The sequence below is a fragment of the Sphaeramia orbicularis genome, chromosome 16, assembly GCF_902148855.1.
Source record: "Sphaeramia orbicularis chromosome 16, fSphaOr1.1, whole genome shotgun sequence".
In the NCBI taxonomy this organism is placed as follows: domain Eukaryota; kingdom Metazoa; phylum Chordata; class Actinopteri; order Kurtiformes; family Apogonidae; genus Sphaeramia; species Sphaeramia orbicularis.
Genome location: NC_043972.1, coordinates 9,562,350 through 9,579,161, shown reverse-complemented (window position 1 = coordinate 9,579,161; position 16,812 = coordinate 9,562,350). Strand labels below are relative to the sequence as shown.

The following is a 16,812-nucleotide window of genomic DNA, read 5'->3' as shown; positions in this document are numbered from 1 at the left end:
GAAATGATTTTTTCTCTTTATTTAACCTTCCTGAACTGATTTATCACCATTTATTGTAATATCATCTTCTGTATTTTGTGTTTTTTCAGTGAAAATCATGTATTTTCTTATATTTAACTCACTGATCATGTAGATGTTCATAGAAACTCAGAGTAAATTTGATGGTTATTCTATCAAAAATGGAGAAAACTGAAGAAATAGAGACTTTTTCAGCAAAATCTCTCATTAACTGAACATAAACCCAATGTGTCCATCCACTGTCATTGATCCAACTCCATGGGTTTTACTGGTGAATCAATGTTGTAGAAGATGACAGGGTTTCCACGGTAACTAAGGAGCCTCTGAACGTCCAAATGGGTCATATCTGATGACCATGAACAGATGATAAACTGTATTTTACACCAATTATTTACATGTATTGATAGGATTAGACGATCAACAGGTATTAAACAGTTTAGATCAGTAGCTGCTTTTGGTTTTTGAGGGTTAACAGAATAAATACAGGGTTCTGGATGTTATAAAATGATGAATTCTCCTTATTTTTCATTGTATTTTACTCATTTTCTAAGTATTTGTTCACTTTTATGCCATATTTCAAGGTTTTTTCTTCACTTTTTCCCTGTATTTCAAGTATTTTGCTCATTCTATTCTCGATTTACCTGTTTTTGGAGATTTTATTCTATGAATAATTGAGATAAAACTGTATTTTACACCAATTATTTACATGTGTTGATAGGATTAGTGGATCAACAGGTATTAAACAGTTTAGATCAGTAGATGGTTTTGGTCGTCGGTGGCTGTTTGGGTCTTTATGGGTTAAATCTTCATATTTGATCTTTTTGTGCTATTGGAACTAGATTTAGAGCAGATTCTCTTATCCTGACTAGCCGAAGTAATGTGTCTGTACCTTTTGACCCGTTGTCTGTTTCCATAGTGGATGCACTAATGCGTTTGAGTAACTCGGCCCATGTGCGCTGCAGCCGGTTAAACGTTTATAGACATCACGACACAACTTTAACAAGCTGTTTCAGATACTTTGATCCGTCGTTGGATTTGCCTTCGGTCTGTTTTATTCCCGCTGTCAGAGGTGGACGGACAGGAGGATTTTTATGTAGGTGTGTGTCACGGAGAGTGACGGCACAGTTCGAGAATGGATTAGCCTGCATTAGCGAGAGTAGCTCAGCATTTTGGGAAATTTAGCTTTGGATGGGATTTTAACATTTATTTTAACGGTGAAAGGTAAAGGCTGCAGCTCTGGTTTCCAACTATTAGATCACTATCTGTCCTGTTTTTGAAAGCAACAGGATTTGCAGAAATTGTTTTTATCAGGCAGAATGGGAATTAACCCATAAAGACAAAAAACATCCACTATGACCAAAAGAATTTACTGATCCTGTTCATCCATGAATCCGATCAATACATGTAAATAAATGGTGTAAAATACAGTTCTTCATCTGTTCATGGTCATCAGATATGACCCGTTTTGGACGTTCAGAGGCTCCGTAGTTACCGTGGAAACACTATCATCTTCTACAACATTGATTCACCAGTAAAACCCATGGAGTTGGACCAATGACAGTGGATGGACACACTGGGTTTATGTTCAGTTATTGACAGATTTTGCTCAGAAAGTCAATTTTTCTTCAGTTTTCTCTGTTTTTCATATAATAACCATCAACTTTACTCTGAGCTTTTATGAACATCTACATGATCAGTGAGTTAAATATAAGAAAATACATGATTTTCACTGAAAAAACACAAAATACAGAAGATGATATTACAATAAATGGTGATAAATCAGTTCAGGAAGGTTAAATAAAGAGAAAAAATCATTTCATAACTGCCAAATAACACTGGGTCCGTATGGGTTAAACAAATACTGGACATAAAGTCAAATATAGAATATAGTACAATAGAATTTTATTGTCTTTGTCACAGGAACAATGTAAATCTGTTCAGCAGCTCTGTCTTCTTAGCAGCAAGCAGTTAAAATGCAGAAAAGACGATATAAAAATATCACACAAAATACTGAGAAACATTAGCAATATGCAAAAACTACAGAGATAAAATATTAAATATACATATACTACTGAAATACTGCTAATTAATACTAAAATATACAAAAAGCTAACTCTATACTACAGATTAGAAATATGTATCATATATATGGGTGCATCTACAGTATGAAACTGGTCCTTAAAACAGGACATGGGGCTAAAAATTCAAACCAGATGTAGACTAATGTTATGAAGCAAGTTTGGAAGCACTTTGGGTCTATTTGAAAAATAAATACTTAGATAAAAGAGAAACTATTGTATTATTTTACACTATGTTTACTGCAAAAATCTGCATGTAACACGGTAAAAAGGACACGAAATTATGCGCTACTGTTTTTTTTAATATCTCTTTATTCTCTCACAGGTGCATTTTGGGAATTGAACTAATTATTCAAGACAGAGTGTTTCACAAACATGACCGCTGTTGCAAAATCATTTGCGATTTATATGCATTTAAATGGGCAGGTTCTGTATGTAACGCAGGTGGACACGATGGGTTACATACAAGACCTGGAATGAGACTGAGATTGATGAAAAACCCACATGTGTGGATTAGAAAAACCACTAGGATTGACACATTGAACACAGTGTCTTTATTTATAGTCTATATAAGACCATTTACAGACATGTTTTCACATCTAATGCACTGGTCCCAATTTTGGTCCTTTTTTTGGCCCCAATATTTTATTAAAAATTCATTAATTATGGGATTGCTCAGAGCAAGAGTATACTTTTTTTTTGCATTTATCTGAGGTCATCATTAGGTACATCCTGGGGGGAATTTGTCTAAATTCACCTTGAATTATTTGCTCTAAAAAGCTGGGTATAGTGCCAGATACTAAAATAAACCCAGTTTGATAGAAGCACCCATATGGATATATGCAGGTAATATATAAGGTAAAATTCAAACCAAGGTGCATATACATTTACCTATTACGGTTTTTGACTGTAGACGGTCTGACTGTGCCCAACTTTTCCATTTTTCTATTATTCTAAAGAGATGACAGGCTAAATGACATGTAATGGGATAAATGGCCTGGCTCTGTGTATGTGTCTTAATCCATATGGAGCTCTTCTGGACGGGGTTGGGGGGGGGGGTTAAGGGGGGCAGAGGAGCCTCTTTCCCCCCCTGTCTCCTGCCTCTCTCCGTGGGCCTGTATGTGAAGGCATGATGGGAGCAGATGGGGGAGGCCTGGACGTACTGGTAGCACCAGCTAATTATTAAAATGACGGTCATTATGGGATTATATTTGTCCTTGAGTGGGTTTGGGGCAGAGAGAAGCCCACTGGCAGACGTCCAACCCGCCTGGCAGACCCCAGACCAGGACTTTATTCTGTCTTTTGATTATTGATTATTTTGACCTGGGCCTTCTCTGTTAAATACGGAAAAAAAACTAAACCTTTTATATATTATTGACACCAGATAATCTAGACCAAGAGGCTTCAAATTCATTTAAGTTCAGGGGCCATTTATTTCAACACCGTGTCCAAGGTATTTTCGAAAACTATTGACATTTCACCACACATTGCTATTTTTGGTCTCCCGGAAGAGTATACTCAATACTCTGTAAAAGAGTTAAAAGTGATAGCTTTTACCTCCCTGATTGCTAAACGCCACCTCCTTCTTAATTGGAAATCTACAATAGCCCCTTCCAGTACACAATGGATTAATGATGTTATGTCTTTTTTAAAAGTAGAGAAAATTAGATATTCGAAGCGAGGAAACTCGAACCAGTTCTATAATAAATGGCAAGTGTTTATGGATTTTTTTTGAGACAATGTAATTCCCTTTCCCTTTCCCTTTCCCCTTCCTTTTTTTTTTTTTTTTTTTTTAATTTATTTATTATTTATTCATTTGTTTTCTTATGTTTATGTCATTAGTTTAATTATATTATTCAGACTATGTCTTAGTTTTCTTTTCATTGTATTGTTCGTCTGGTTTCATTGTTATTTATCACAAAAAAAAAGCAAATTCGAAAGTAATGATGTTTACAAACCTGGTTAATGTTGACATCAGTGTGCCATGGTGTTGGCATGTACTTTTTGTTTTCTTGTATGCATACCAATAAGAAATATGAAACAAGTTCAGGGGCCACGTTCAGCCGATGTGAGTGGGTCAGAGCAGTAAAATAATGACATAAAAACCTAGAAATCATGACCCTGACTGTGTTATTTTGCATATTTTTGTATATTTAATACATTTTTGTTTATTTTTTGTGTATTTTATTTTACTTCAGCATAAATTTCAGTGAACTTCTGTGCATTTTGGTATATTTTTGTGTATTTTTTGTTCATGCTAGTGTATAATAACTGAGGCTCGTTGTACCATTATTTTGTGAAGGTAAAGACTGAAATCTGACCCCAAGAAGACTTGAAAAATCTCTTAACAAGTCAAAAATTTGGCAGTATCAAACATACCCTGATTGTGTATTAACAGAATTTTGTGTATTTTTGTGTAATTTCTGTGTATTTGATCATATTTTAGTGTTTTTTAGCATATTATTTGTGTAATTTAGTATATCTTAGAACATTTTTTTGTATATTTTTGTGCATATATTTGTGTTTTTTATGGTATTTTAGTGTATTTTTTGTGCATGTTGGTGTGTAATAACTTTGAGGCCCGTTGTACTCTTATTATTTGAAAGTTAGGACTGAAATTTGGCCAAAGACGACTTGAGAAATGTTTTAAAAAGTCAACAATTTGGCATCATCAAACCCTGATTGTGTATTTAGTGGATTATTTGTACATTTTAGTATACTTTTAGTGTATTTTATCATATTGTTTGTGTATTGTAGTACTTTTTAACATATTTTTTTGTATATTTTAGGGCATGTATTTATTTTTTTTAGGGTATTTTAGTGTATTTTTTGCGCATGTTGGTGTATAATAACTCCAGTCATTCATGGGTGGAGGGGTTCAGGTTTAGCAGCTGGAACATCAATAGCAGAAACATTAGTCATAGACAAATGGAAATGGAACGTTAGCTGGATTGAAACACGGTTAAAGCTGGTTCAACACAACAACTATGAGGCCTGTTGGACTGTCATTTATGTGAGTGGAAGGTCGGAAATATGACCAAAGATGAATAAAAAAATGTCTTCAAAAGTAAAAAAAAATTGGTATCATCAAATCTGCAGATACCCTGACTGCGTATTTAGCAGATTTATTGCGTAATTTAGCATTGTTTTTGTGTATTTTATCATATTTTAGTGTATTCTATCGTATTGTTAGCCTCCAGTCATATTTTTTTCAGAACACGAAGATGGAAAATGAAGCAGCAGTGTTAGGAGAGTGAAGAAATGCAGATATAACAATTCAGAGTTATTATACACCAACATGCATTAAAAAATACACTAAAATACCCTAAAAAAACACATATATTTGCAGTGGTGCAGCTTGCCATTAGACAAGGCAGGCAGCTGCTGGGGCCCCCTAAGCCAGCAGGGGCCCCCAAAGGACCAACAGACTTGACACAAACAGTCTAAAGAATAAGTTCACTACACAGCGGCAGGGAGAAGTTGCAGTAACAACTAGCTGTGTCAAATTCTCTGAAGGGGCCCCCTGAGTCCAAATTGCCCCTCCCTCACCTGTCTGTCTCTGTCAGAGTGAGATATTGTGTGCAGGTTGCATGCTATATATATTGCTTGGGGCCCCAGGGGACCCTTTGTGCACCACTGCATATTAGCACTAAAATATACAAAAAATAAGCTAAAATGCACCCATATATCGTTAGCATATTTGCCTAAGTCATAATTTTGGCCAAATTCTGATATCTGTATAACTTTACTCTGTGTTACACTACTGTTTAATTTTTCATCATTGGCTATAACCTGAAAAAATATGACTTCGGCTAACGTTATATGAACCCAGTTATATATATTTGGCTTCATGAAAACTGCAGATACCCTGATTGTGCATTTAGCATGTTTCTTGTGTGAATTTTAGTGTCATTTTTGTGTCTTTTGTCATATTTTTGTGTATTTTATCATATTGTTAGCCTCCAGTCATATTTGTTTCAGAACATAGATAATGATGGAAAATGATGCAGCAGTGTTAGCAGACTGAAGTTATGCAGATATAACAATTTAAAGTTATTATACATCAACATGCATTAAAAATAAACTAAAATACCCTAAAAAACACAAATACATGTACTTACATATATATACATATATATATATATATATATATATATATATATATATATATATATATATATATATATATATATATATATATATATATATATATATGGCTCCATGGCTCAGGTGGTAGAGTGGGTCATCCAATAACCAAAGGGTTGGCGGTTCAAATCCTGCTCTGTCCATGTGCTGTTGTGTCCTTGGGGCAAGACACTTCACCCTCCAGTGCCACTCACACTGGTGTATGAATATGCATATGAATGTTTGGTGGTGGTCAGAGGGGCCGTAGGCGCAAATTGGCAACTGTGGCCACAGATGTAGTTTACCACCACCAGAGGGGGAATGTGAGAGCGAATGAATAATGGATCAGTAATGTAAAGTGCTTTTGGTGTCTAGAAAAGTGCTATATAAAATCGAAATCATTATACATATATATATATATATATATATATATATATATATATATATATATGCATACATACATATATGTATATATATACCTATATATATATATATACCTATATATTGTTAGCATATTTGCCTAAGTCATATTTTTGGCCAAATTGTGATATCTGTATAACTTTACTCTGTGTTGCACTACTGTTTCATTTTTCATCATTGACTATAACCTGAAAAAATATGACTTAGGCTAATGTTAAATGAATCCAGTCATATATATTTGGCTTCATCAAAACTGCAGATACCCTGAAGTGCTTTTCACAGGACGTTACAGTGTTAAACCTAATTTTCGTAAACTATAAAAGGCCTGATTCAGTTTCAAGTCATCTAATCTCCTGCGTTTCACCGTTCTCTCCCTGGACTGAATCTGCCGTTTATCAGTGAGTCTGAAGTCACCTGGAATAACCTCGCACAGACACATTAACTCATGTGAATGAAAGGCACTGATGTCATTCTGGACAATATGCTGTTTGTGTGTCGTGGGTGGGCTTTCACTTCTAAAGCTCTCCCGCCTGCTCCTCTAAAATTCATTTTTAAAGGCTGTAGTTAGGCTTTAACACTGGGCTCTGCATGTTAAACCACTTATTAAACATCCTCATCAAAAGCGTCGCAGCATCACAAAACTGCAAATATAACTTTACGCTGTTTTTTTTTTTTTTTTTTCCTTCCTGAATTCTGGCTTTCATCACTTTAGAAACAATCGCACCGAGAAAATGAAGCCTCTGTGTCAGGAATACACTGTGAAGCCATACACCACCACTAATCCCATTTGAGAGAAAAGAGGCTGTACGACACAAAGGACAGCTTAGCCAATCAACAGTAGATAATCTCGGACAGAAACAAAACTCATGTCCGCAGTTCAGCGCCGTGTCAGTGAGGTCAGTCCGCTGAAATTCAATCAGGACCATCTCAGTTGCTCACAATAAAGGCAGTTTTGTCAGTTCCTCAACGGGAAGATTATTGACACAAAGATACATTCTCAGATTGTACCGTCTGACCCAAGAGAGCACATTAGAGCTGAACAGCCGATGGGTCTTGAGCCAGTTTTTAGCTCACTGCCCGATATACCATGAGCTGTTACAAAGGAATTTTTTTCTAAATTTATGTTAACCGTGATGTCTCTGATCCATTGATCACGTGTTGGAGGTGATGAGTCCTTCCATTTGAAAAGAATGGTACACCTAGCTAATAAAGATGCAAAGGCCACAACTTTTCGTTCCTTTGTTAGCAATTTCTACAAACATCAAAAAAACTACTTGTTGGATCCTTGTCAAGTTTTATAGGTAGCTTCCTCTTTTTTTTCCTCCTCCTCTACTTTTGAGAAATCAAGGTCAAGGTGTATTTGAGTTATCTGAGGTGAGGTTTTTTTTTTTTTTTTTGCCAAAATTAATTTGCTTTAGATCATGTAATAATTTGCTGTACTATGTTGCAAATAAAGGTTAATTTTAGATGACATTTAGTCTATGTAATGTATATTATTATGGATGCAGGCACAAAATCCAGGTGTAGATTACTGCACAAAGTGAGAATTTTATTTTCCTTGGTCAGGATATGTACAGTCAGTCCAGCTTGGATTTACAAGGCTGACAATTAATACTGAACAAACAAGAACTCAAACTATGAATTATGAAAGAGCTGCAGCATCTGAAACCGACCACATTGAACATTTGACAGATAAACAGAATCACAGTGCTGCAGTTTCAGACTCACAGTTTGTCATGTTTTTTATGGATTGGGATTGTCTCTGTTAACTCACCATATATTTTTTATTTGTAAGTGTTTTTTGTTTTGTTTTGTTTTTATAATTTTTATCAATTACTAGAAATTTCAGGCGACCCCATTTGAATTCCAGGTGACCCCACGTGGGGTCCCAACCCCAAGGTTGAAAAACACTGGCCTATATTTAATTAAAAAAAAAAAAAAAAAGCAGAAGTAAGCATTACAATGAACAGAGGTTAGGTGAAATAAAAATGTCTAAATGTCTTTAACTGTTGCATCACCCTGTAAAAATACTGTACCAGCAGAACCCTCTCTGATATCATCTCCACTGGGTTAGATGAAAATGTTTTGCTTGTTTTGGTTGCAGCTGAAGCCGGCCACCCCCTGCTTATTACTGCCCATTAAATGCTTGCCAGGAAATGAATTGTCAACTTCAAATAAATATCCCTTTAAATAAACCGTCGGAGCTGTTCTTGGACGTGGCAGCTCTTGACCCCGCTATGGAAAGGTGGCTGCTGGCGAATCCAAGCCCCGGTGGTCATAATGGCACCCTGTAATTATCCATCTCTGAGATCCCAGGGAAGTAAAGGTCGCCAGTCCCAACGAGGCGTTACGGTGCTCCGGATCAACTCCCCATCCATTCGAGATCAAAATGCCCTGAAAGTCGGAGCATAACGAGTAGAGTGAGCCGATTTAAGGCCCGTCCACAGAAAACCTCTGTTCTGTAGGAGCCAGTATAAAGTATGACATCACTTTATATGACTCGGTTGATCAGGAAGTGTGTCAATACTCGCAGGAACCGAAACGGCAACGTCTGTAAGCAATTTATCGACGCTATGTGGCATTTACATCCACCTAATTCATCACGGTTTCAGTCTCCTTCGTATTCCGTGTCTGTCACAAATGCATACCATCGATCTCTGCTTTTGGTTTTCTCACTAACCTGCGCTCATTCCTCAAAATCCTGAGGTGGAAGGTCACCGTGGGTTCTCCTTCATCTCCCTCCTGGCTCAGTTTTAGTTCTTATTTGAGGAACAATGTGAATTCAAGAGCCCGAGTCTTCAGTCTGGCCTCCTACTGTGTGTGTACAGTCCCAAAATACACAATTAGAACTAAGAAAACCTCATTCCATTGTTCTTTCTTTTTTTAACTGATATCTGAGGCCAGCACCCTCAGCTATTTGACTTATGTGCTACTTCTAAGCAGGGGTATAATCATGGATGTGTAAGTAAAAGTGGATATAACATCATCTGGATCGGTCTTTCTCAAATGGGGGTACGCGTAGTCCCAGGGGTACTTGGAAAAAGACCAGGGGGTACTTGAATTTTTTTTTTTTTTTTAAATACACTGAATAAGTCATCATGTACTAAACACAAAATAAACAAGTAAAGCACTCAGAGATTGCAGACCTCCATCAGGACAGATCTGCCCCCCACCCCCCCGATCACCACCAAAATGTAATCATTTGTTCCTTGTTCCAGTATCAACATTTCCTGAAAATTTCATCCCAATCTGTCCATAACTTTTTGAGTTATCTTGCTAACAGACAGACAAACAAACCCTGATGAAAACATAATCTCCACCATTCCTTGGCAGAGGTAATAAAGATAATTAACGCTGAAATATAAAACACAGTAAATACATTAATATAATATAATTGACTCTCCTGACCTTATTTCATTTCAGTATTTTTAAAAACCCAGCGGTCCCCTCTAAGTTTTGGTAAGATTTTAAGAACAATTCTGTTTTATATTATTCAAGATGAGTTTATTTTACTGATTAATTATTTTTTGTTGATGAAAGATTCATTTATTAAGGACTAATTCATTTATTTTTCTCATCAGTGAAAGAGGGCATTTTTCAGGTTATATTTTGCACAAAATTTACTATTAAAGATTTATCATTTTTATTATATTACAGTTAAATATATGTTGTTTTTTTACAAAGTTTTGGACATACAAACAGACACCTTTGGCACAGGAACACATTTTGCCACATTTTTTCAATCAAAAATGCTAAAGTGAGAGTTGGGGGTACTTGACAAAAAATATGTATTTCAAGCTACTCCACTGTAAAAAGTTTGAGAACCACTGATCTACATCATATACATGGATGGATGGGTGGATGGGTGGGTGGGTGGGTGGATGATAGATAGATCTCAAACTGGGAAATTGTTGTGTATACATCTCTACCATATGTCCCCCCAAAAAATTACAATCAGACTTTCTGCATTGATGGCTTTCAAAATAATTGAATGATCTAAATGTTATTTCAGGGTATGAAACTATAACTTGTTACCTACATCTTGCAGAAAACCCCATTTAATTTGTTTCAGTGGTCATGGAGAAATGTGGATCTTTGTAAAACATGTCATGGGTTTGTTTCTTCTACAGCTAGATGGTCATAAGGTTGAGGGGCATGTCTGCCAGGGAATAATTTAGTTTTGTCAAGTGTTGAGATTAACTTTAACGTGCTAAATTGACGTTTATATTATTTAGTTTTAACCAAGAACCAAATATTTTTAGTTTTTAAGGGAAGAGTTCAGTGTAAATATGTAACTATTATTGTTCATGATCATCTTGATGACAAAAGAGAGAAAAAAAGACAAAGAAAATAGAAAGCCCAAAAGGAGGACGAGCTCAATCCAGTCTTCCATGAGTTAATAATTTAATATCTTTCTTTAATCATTCATTTTCGCACCTTACCAACGTTTGCAAAACTCAGAAATCTGTTTCCTTTTTGATGTAATTCATTATTCTTTTCGTTATTTGAAAATGAAAAGAAACAAGCAGTCACTTTTTCAAAAGAGATATTTTTGTGCGAGAACCCAATGGACAACTTCATATTTTTACTGCGTCAACACAACGGACAACACGTCTCCTTACAAAACTTGGAGGGAAGGGACTTCTGACATGCTTTACAAAGATCCACATTCCTCCGAGACCACTGAAGCAAATCAAATGTGGTTTTCTGCAAGATGGAGGTAACAAGTTATAGTTTCATGCCCTGAAATTGCATTTTTGATTGATTCACTATTTTAAAAGTTATCAGTGCAGAAAATCAGATTGTAATTTTTTGGGGGGAAATATGGTTTATGTCTGCATTTTGATGTTTGTGGGATGAATTTCAGGTCAAAGAGTTCATGAGAAAGCAAAACAGTAGGTAATGTTGTCTTGTTAAATGTCATGAGTCCTGCTTAGGTAAAAGAATCTCTCTGTGCATGACCTTTGAACTTTAATCATTACATCTCTTCTGTCTGCATTTGAGCCCTGGACCACCTACTGTTGTCCTATCCAAAAACTGAACTGCTTCTACTTAAGCTGTTTCAGAAAAATCCTGAGAATCTGACGTTAAGACCAAGTTCCTGACACTGAAATCTAAAGTTGAAACGCCCAGTGTTGGCTCGATCATGATGATGATGATGATGATGATGATGATGATGAAAGCTCAAATGAGACGGTCTGGCCCACCTGGTAAGGACGTCAGATGAGAGAATCCTCAAACAGCTGCTGTACTCGGGGTTAAAACTGGTCAAGGAGTACAGTTCAGAAGAGTCAAGGACATCGCTGCAGCAAATTTGAAATTATGTGGAGTCCCTATGGACACCTGGGAGTCATTATCCAGCGGTGGATGTAGATGGTGCGTGGTGGTCAACAGTAGCACTGAGGCATTTGAGAGCCTTCAGATCCACCAGAGAGTCCACACAAGGTTCATCTGGAGTCACTGAGCTTTAGTGTCCTGTATCGTAACAGATACTTCAAAGCAAATACAGGATTCCTCAAAAATTAACGTCCTCTTATTTGAGTCGCTGATAAACTCGCTCGTTGCGTGTTGTCTCGTCAAGCTCATGCTGAATTTTTACATCGACCACCAAAGACTGAATCTCCTCGACCGACCACGGTATAGTTTTGCAGTATAGTTTTTGTCATCATGTGGATTAACCTACCGCTATGTTTACTGTCAACGTCAGCATCTGTTTTTTGTAAAATGGCGGGTCAATAGATATAGCAGCACCGGACAACCCTCGGACCAATCAGTGGTCTGCAGTGTTTACACGTCACGTTTTAGAATCTGTTCCCCAGTCTTGGAAACCCAGCGGAGGTGATACCAAAAAACTAGTACCTGGTACCAGATTCCAGGTGCTTTTTCGTAATGGAAACGCAAAAGGGCTGAGTCGAGTTGTCGTGAAAAATTTACCGCCGCAGGTGGGAGACATCTTTGGTCCCTTTGACGCTCTTCCTCACTGTACTCTGGCATGTTGAATTTATGTCTCTGTACTCCCATCTACGTAGTGGAGCTTCGTCAAGTAAATGCACACAGAGTCAAGTCAAAGTCAGAGATCGAGCAGAATTGGAGCCGCATAAAGTGTTTATTCATGCATAAAATAAACACTGAGTTGACATCCGCAGAAGCAACTGACTTTTTCGCCCCGGGAGACCATTTTTATGTTATCAGAAGTACGTTGGGTTTAGCTACAAACCATACCCATTTTTTATCATATTTTGAACATTAATCTAGTCACGTCAGAAACCCCCTTTTTTAGCTCGTCTCCGATAGGGTATGGTTTTCTTGGTGTCTATCAGGATTGGTCAGAGAATATACATATGCAGTTGATTCCTAGAATTAATTTATCATATATTAATATTAAACTTTTCCCAGAAAATGTCAATTATTTCCCAGAATGTCCAAAATTTTTCCTCACGTGTACTTCTCTTGTACACCACATTTGCCGAAACTTTCCATGAGCTCACATGCTCTTTCTTCCCGCCCCATTTTGTAACTTTCCACAACTTCACGTGTTCTTTCGATGGCTTCACGTGTTCGTTTTTTCGAAGGTCTCCCAGGCAAAAAGTCAGCTACTCTGGTACAATCCACACATTACACCAAGAATAACTTCAGGCATGCAAATGAATATAGGTTGAAAACTTTTTCAACACAGGTTAAATACTTTCGAATACAAATTGAATACTTTTGATCAAAATACTGATTTTTTGACACCACAGAGTCAAGCCGGTACCACGTCGGGCAGGGGTCTCAAACGTGCGGCCCGCCAAAGGTTCCAATCCGGCCCCGTGGGATGAATTTGCAAAGTGCAAAAATTCCACAGTCAAGGCTGTGGAACTCATTTTAGTTCAGGTTCCACATACAGACCAATACGATCTACAGTCAAATAATAACAGCAGAATAACCGACAAAAAATAATGACTCCATATTTTCTTCTCGGTTTGGTGTGGAAAAAAATATTATATTCTGTCTATAAATTATGACAACTTCATATTTTTGTCTTTGTTTCAGTGAAAAAAATAACACTAAATCATGAAAATATTTACATTTACAAACTGTCTTGTAACAATAAAATGTGAATAATCTGAACAAATATGAACAACCTGAAATGTCTAAAGAAAATTAAGCACAATTTTAACAATTTTCTTCCTGTTATGTGTTTAGTGTCTTTGTAGATCTGACCCATAATACACATGTAGAAATGATAAGTTGAGGCATAATATTGTTAAAATTGCACTCATTTTTCTTAAGAAATTTCAGTTTTTTTCAGGTTATTCACATCTTGTTTGTTTGGATAGTTTATAAAAGTAAGTATTTTCGTAATTTAATGGGTTTTTTTGCTCTAAAACATAGACAAAAATTTGGAGTTGTCATTTTTTACAGGTTATTATGTTATTATTTTACTGGTCCGGCCCACTGGAGATCAAATCAGGCTGAATGTGGAACCTGAAAGAAAATGAGTTTGAGACCCCTGACGTAGGGGAAACGCGGCATTATTCTCAATGGGATCGTTTTTTCATGGTTAATTAAAGGTTAAATAAAATTTAGAAAAAAATATTCATGATAATAATAGTGACCTCTTCTCTTAAATATGGGCAAAAACTTCATTGACAGTAAGTTCTTTTGTAAATGGATGCATGTCTGCGTATTGTTGTGAACTGGCAGGAGGTGTTTCTCAGCCCCGTAGGACACACATGGTTCACATTATACCAGAGGTTTAAGGTCTGCAGAGGCACAGGTGTGTGCATGTGTTACTGTATACATCTCTTTCATTTTCACATCCATGACTGTTCAAAACATAGAGAAAAGACTGAGCTCACAGACTGTGATTCTTCAATCTGCTCCCGGCTCACAGAGGGTTAGAACATAAAAGAGACGTGTACACAAACAGACGTACATGTGTTTTACATTCATGATAAAAGCATCTAAAATACGGTACAAGACGGCCTTTTCAGCAAAACATATGATCCTGTGTGTAATCGTCTTTTAATGGTTCAGTGTAGAAGATTTAGAAAGATTTTAAGGAGACGGAATTTCACCATTGGAGTAAAATATGGATTTTATGGTTTCATTAGTGTATATTATGTATAGTGTTTAAAAGTGGGGGCAGGTTTTCTTCTACTTAGTTCACCGCCATCTATACACAGCTGCTCAGAAGTGGATTTTCCTTTTTCGTTTCTGTTCCATTCAGGGTTATTATGATACATCACTAGTGGCTTTTCCATTGGGCATACAGTGGCAGAAAAAATTATTAGACCATCAAAAGTCATCAAAAAAAATGGTTATGCAATCCAGCACTAACTCCTGTGTGTGTCATGTGACTAAAACAGACAGAAAAGAAAACACAGAATGTCTAAAAGCACTGTTTTTGTCAGTACAATGCCATAGATATTGATGTAAGAACTGAAGTGATTTTGGTTTTTATCAAGAAAACATGTTAATGGATAGATATCAGGTCTGAAATCAAACTACTATGAGCTATTTTTGTTGTTATCATTGTATTTGTCCAAACAAACATACCTTTAGTTGTACCAGGCATTAAAATGAACAAGAAATCGAAGAAAACAAGAGGTGGTCTAATATTTTTTTCCGCAACTGTATGCGCAAAATTATACCAATATTTACTAAATGTTGAAAAAACAGAAGTGCATAATGTTAGTTTTTCCATTAAATCACAAATGCGTTGATTTGTTTATTTATTTTTGTGAGATGACACAAGAAGCCATTCCATAAACATGGCAACAGACATAAATATTGTGTTGATTTACAGATATATTCATTATTATTATTATTATTATATATTACCCCTCTGTCCCGTACTAAATTAAAAAACGATTGGGTTTCCTGGTGTGTCCACACATATCGTGACATGTTTGTTTTAAAACTCTTCTTCTTTGCTTGTTGTAACATCTGTCAAAATCCGTTTAATTTTTTTTTTCAATTCACATGACTCTAGTTGTGGAAAAAGGTCTTTCCATTGGAGTTTTGTGTGATATACCAATTTCACTACGCCTGAAAAACCACCTCTTGCCAGCACAAAAACTTTTCATCAAAAAACAAGAGTTTTGGTGATTTTTTTTTTCCATTGGGCAAATTTTTATGCGCGAGTTTTATTCGCGCAATTTGAGAATCAATGGAAAAGTGACAACTGTCACATATATGAGTGTGGATCATATACAATACAAAAAACAATTCAATACAATACAAAAAAAATACTATAAAAATGCAAATAAAAGCAGCAAAATAAAAGGTTCAGGTAAAATAAATAAGTAAAATTAAATAAACACAATAGAGGTGCATGTAATTATTGCACATAATTCACATTATACAGGGTTAAAGTTTAATCGGAGATTAAGTAAAAAACATCTCTGAGACATTTTGGAAGCAAAGATAAGAATTTAACCCAAACTAACCAATGTAATGACATTTATCCCAATATAAAACTATATTCTGACATTACTCATTATTGTTTTGTATCCCAGACCCCTGTTAGAAAAGAAACACCTGAATTCAACATGTCCACATACTTTCTTCCATATAGTGATATTTCAGCCCTTCTGTTTATTCCCTCTCTCTGACGTCCGTGGATGCCGTCTGTTTTCCAGACTCTGCTGAAGGACCCTCTCTACATCGGACTGAGGCACAAGCGAGTGCGCGGCCAGGCCTACGACGACCTGCTGGACGAATTCATGAAGGCCGTGTCGGACAGGTAGAGTCATCTCAGCCTTCCATTCATCGTTCGCCCTCTTCCTTCACCTCGTCTGCTGTTGTCATTTCAGCGCAGATGGTACATCGAGCTCTGACAGAAAAATGTTAAGCAGTTTAGCATGGTCGGCGTTAGCAGCGTGAAGCAGCCAAGTCCTGGTGTGTTAAAAAGCCTCGAGGGGTTCAGGGTCTGGATGTGGTCAAGGGTGACTCACTTTTACCTGTTGTGGTCATTTTGCAGAGACAGAATAGAATAGAATAGAATAGAATAGAATAGAATAGAATAGAATAGAATAGAATAGAATAGAATAGAATAGAACAGCTTTATTTGTTATTGTAACACGTACAACAACATTACAAGTACCTTCCAATCTGTACAGCTTATTGTCGCTGTTGGGCAGAAACCTTGTAAGTCCATTTTTGGTCTTTCTTTTGTCATAAAATG

The 16,812-nt window shown here is 36.4% G+C and overlaps 1 protein-coding gene across 1 annotated transcript in view; it reads left to right on the top strand.

The window, feature by feature from the left end:
* me1 (malic enzyme 1, NADP(+)-dependent, cytosolic) overlaps window positions 1-16,812 on the top strand; it is a 210,428-nt gene that overhangs the window by 159,290 nt on the left and 34,326 nt on the right. The window contains exon 6 of the mRNA XM_030158231.1: window positions 16,268-16,371. Within this exon, the coding sequence (XP_030014091.1) occupies window positions 16,268-16,371 (104 nt within the window). The remainder of the gene's footprint in view (window positions 1-16,267; window positions 16,372-16,812) is intronic.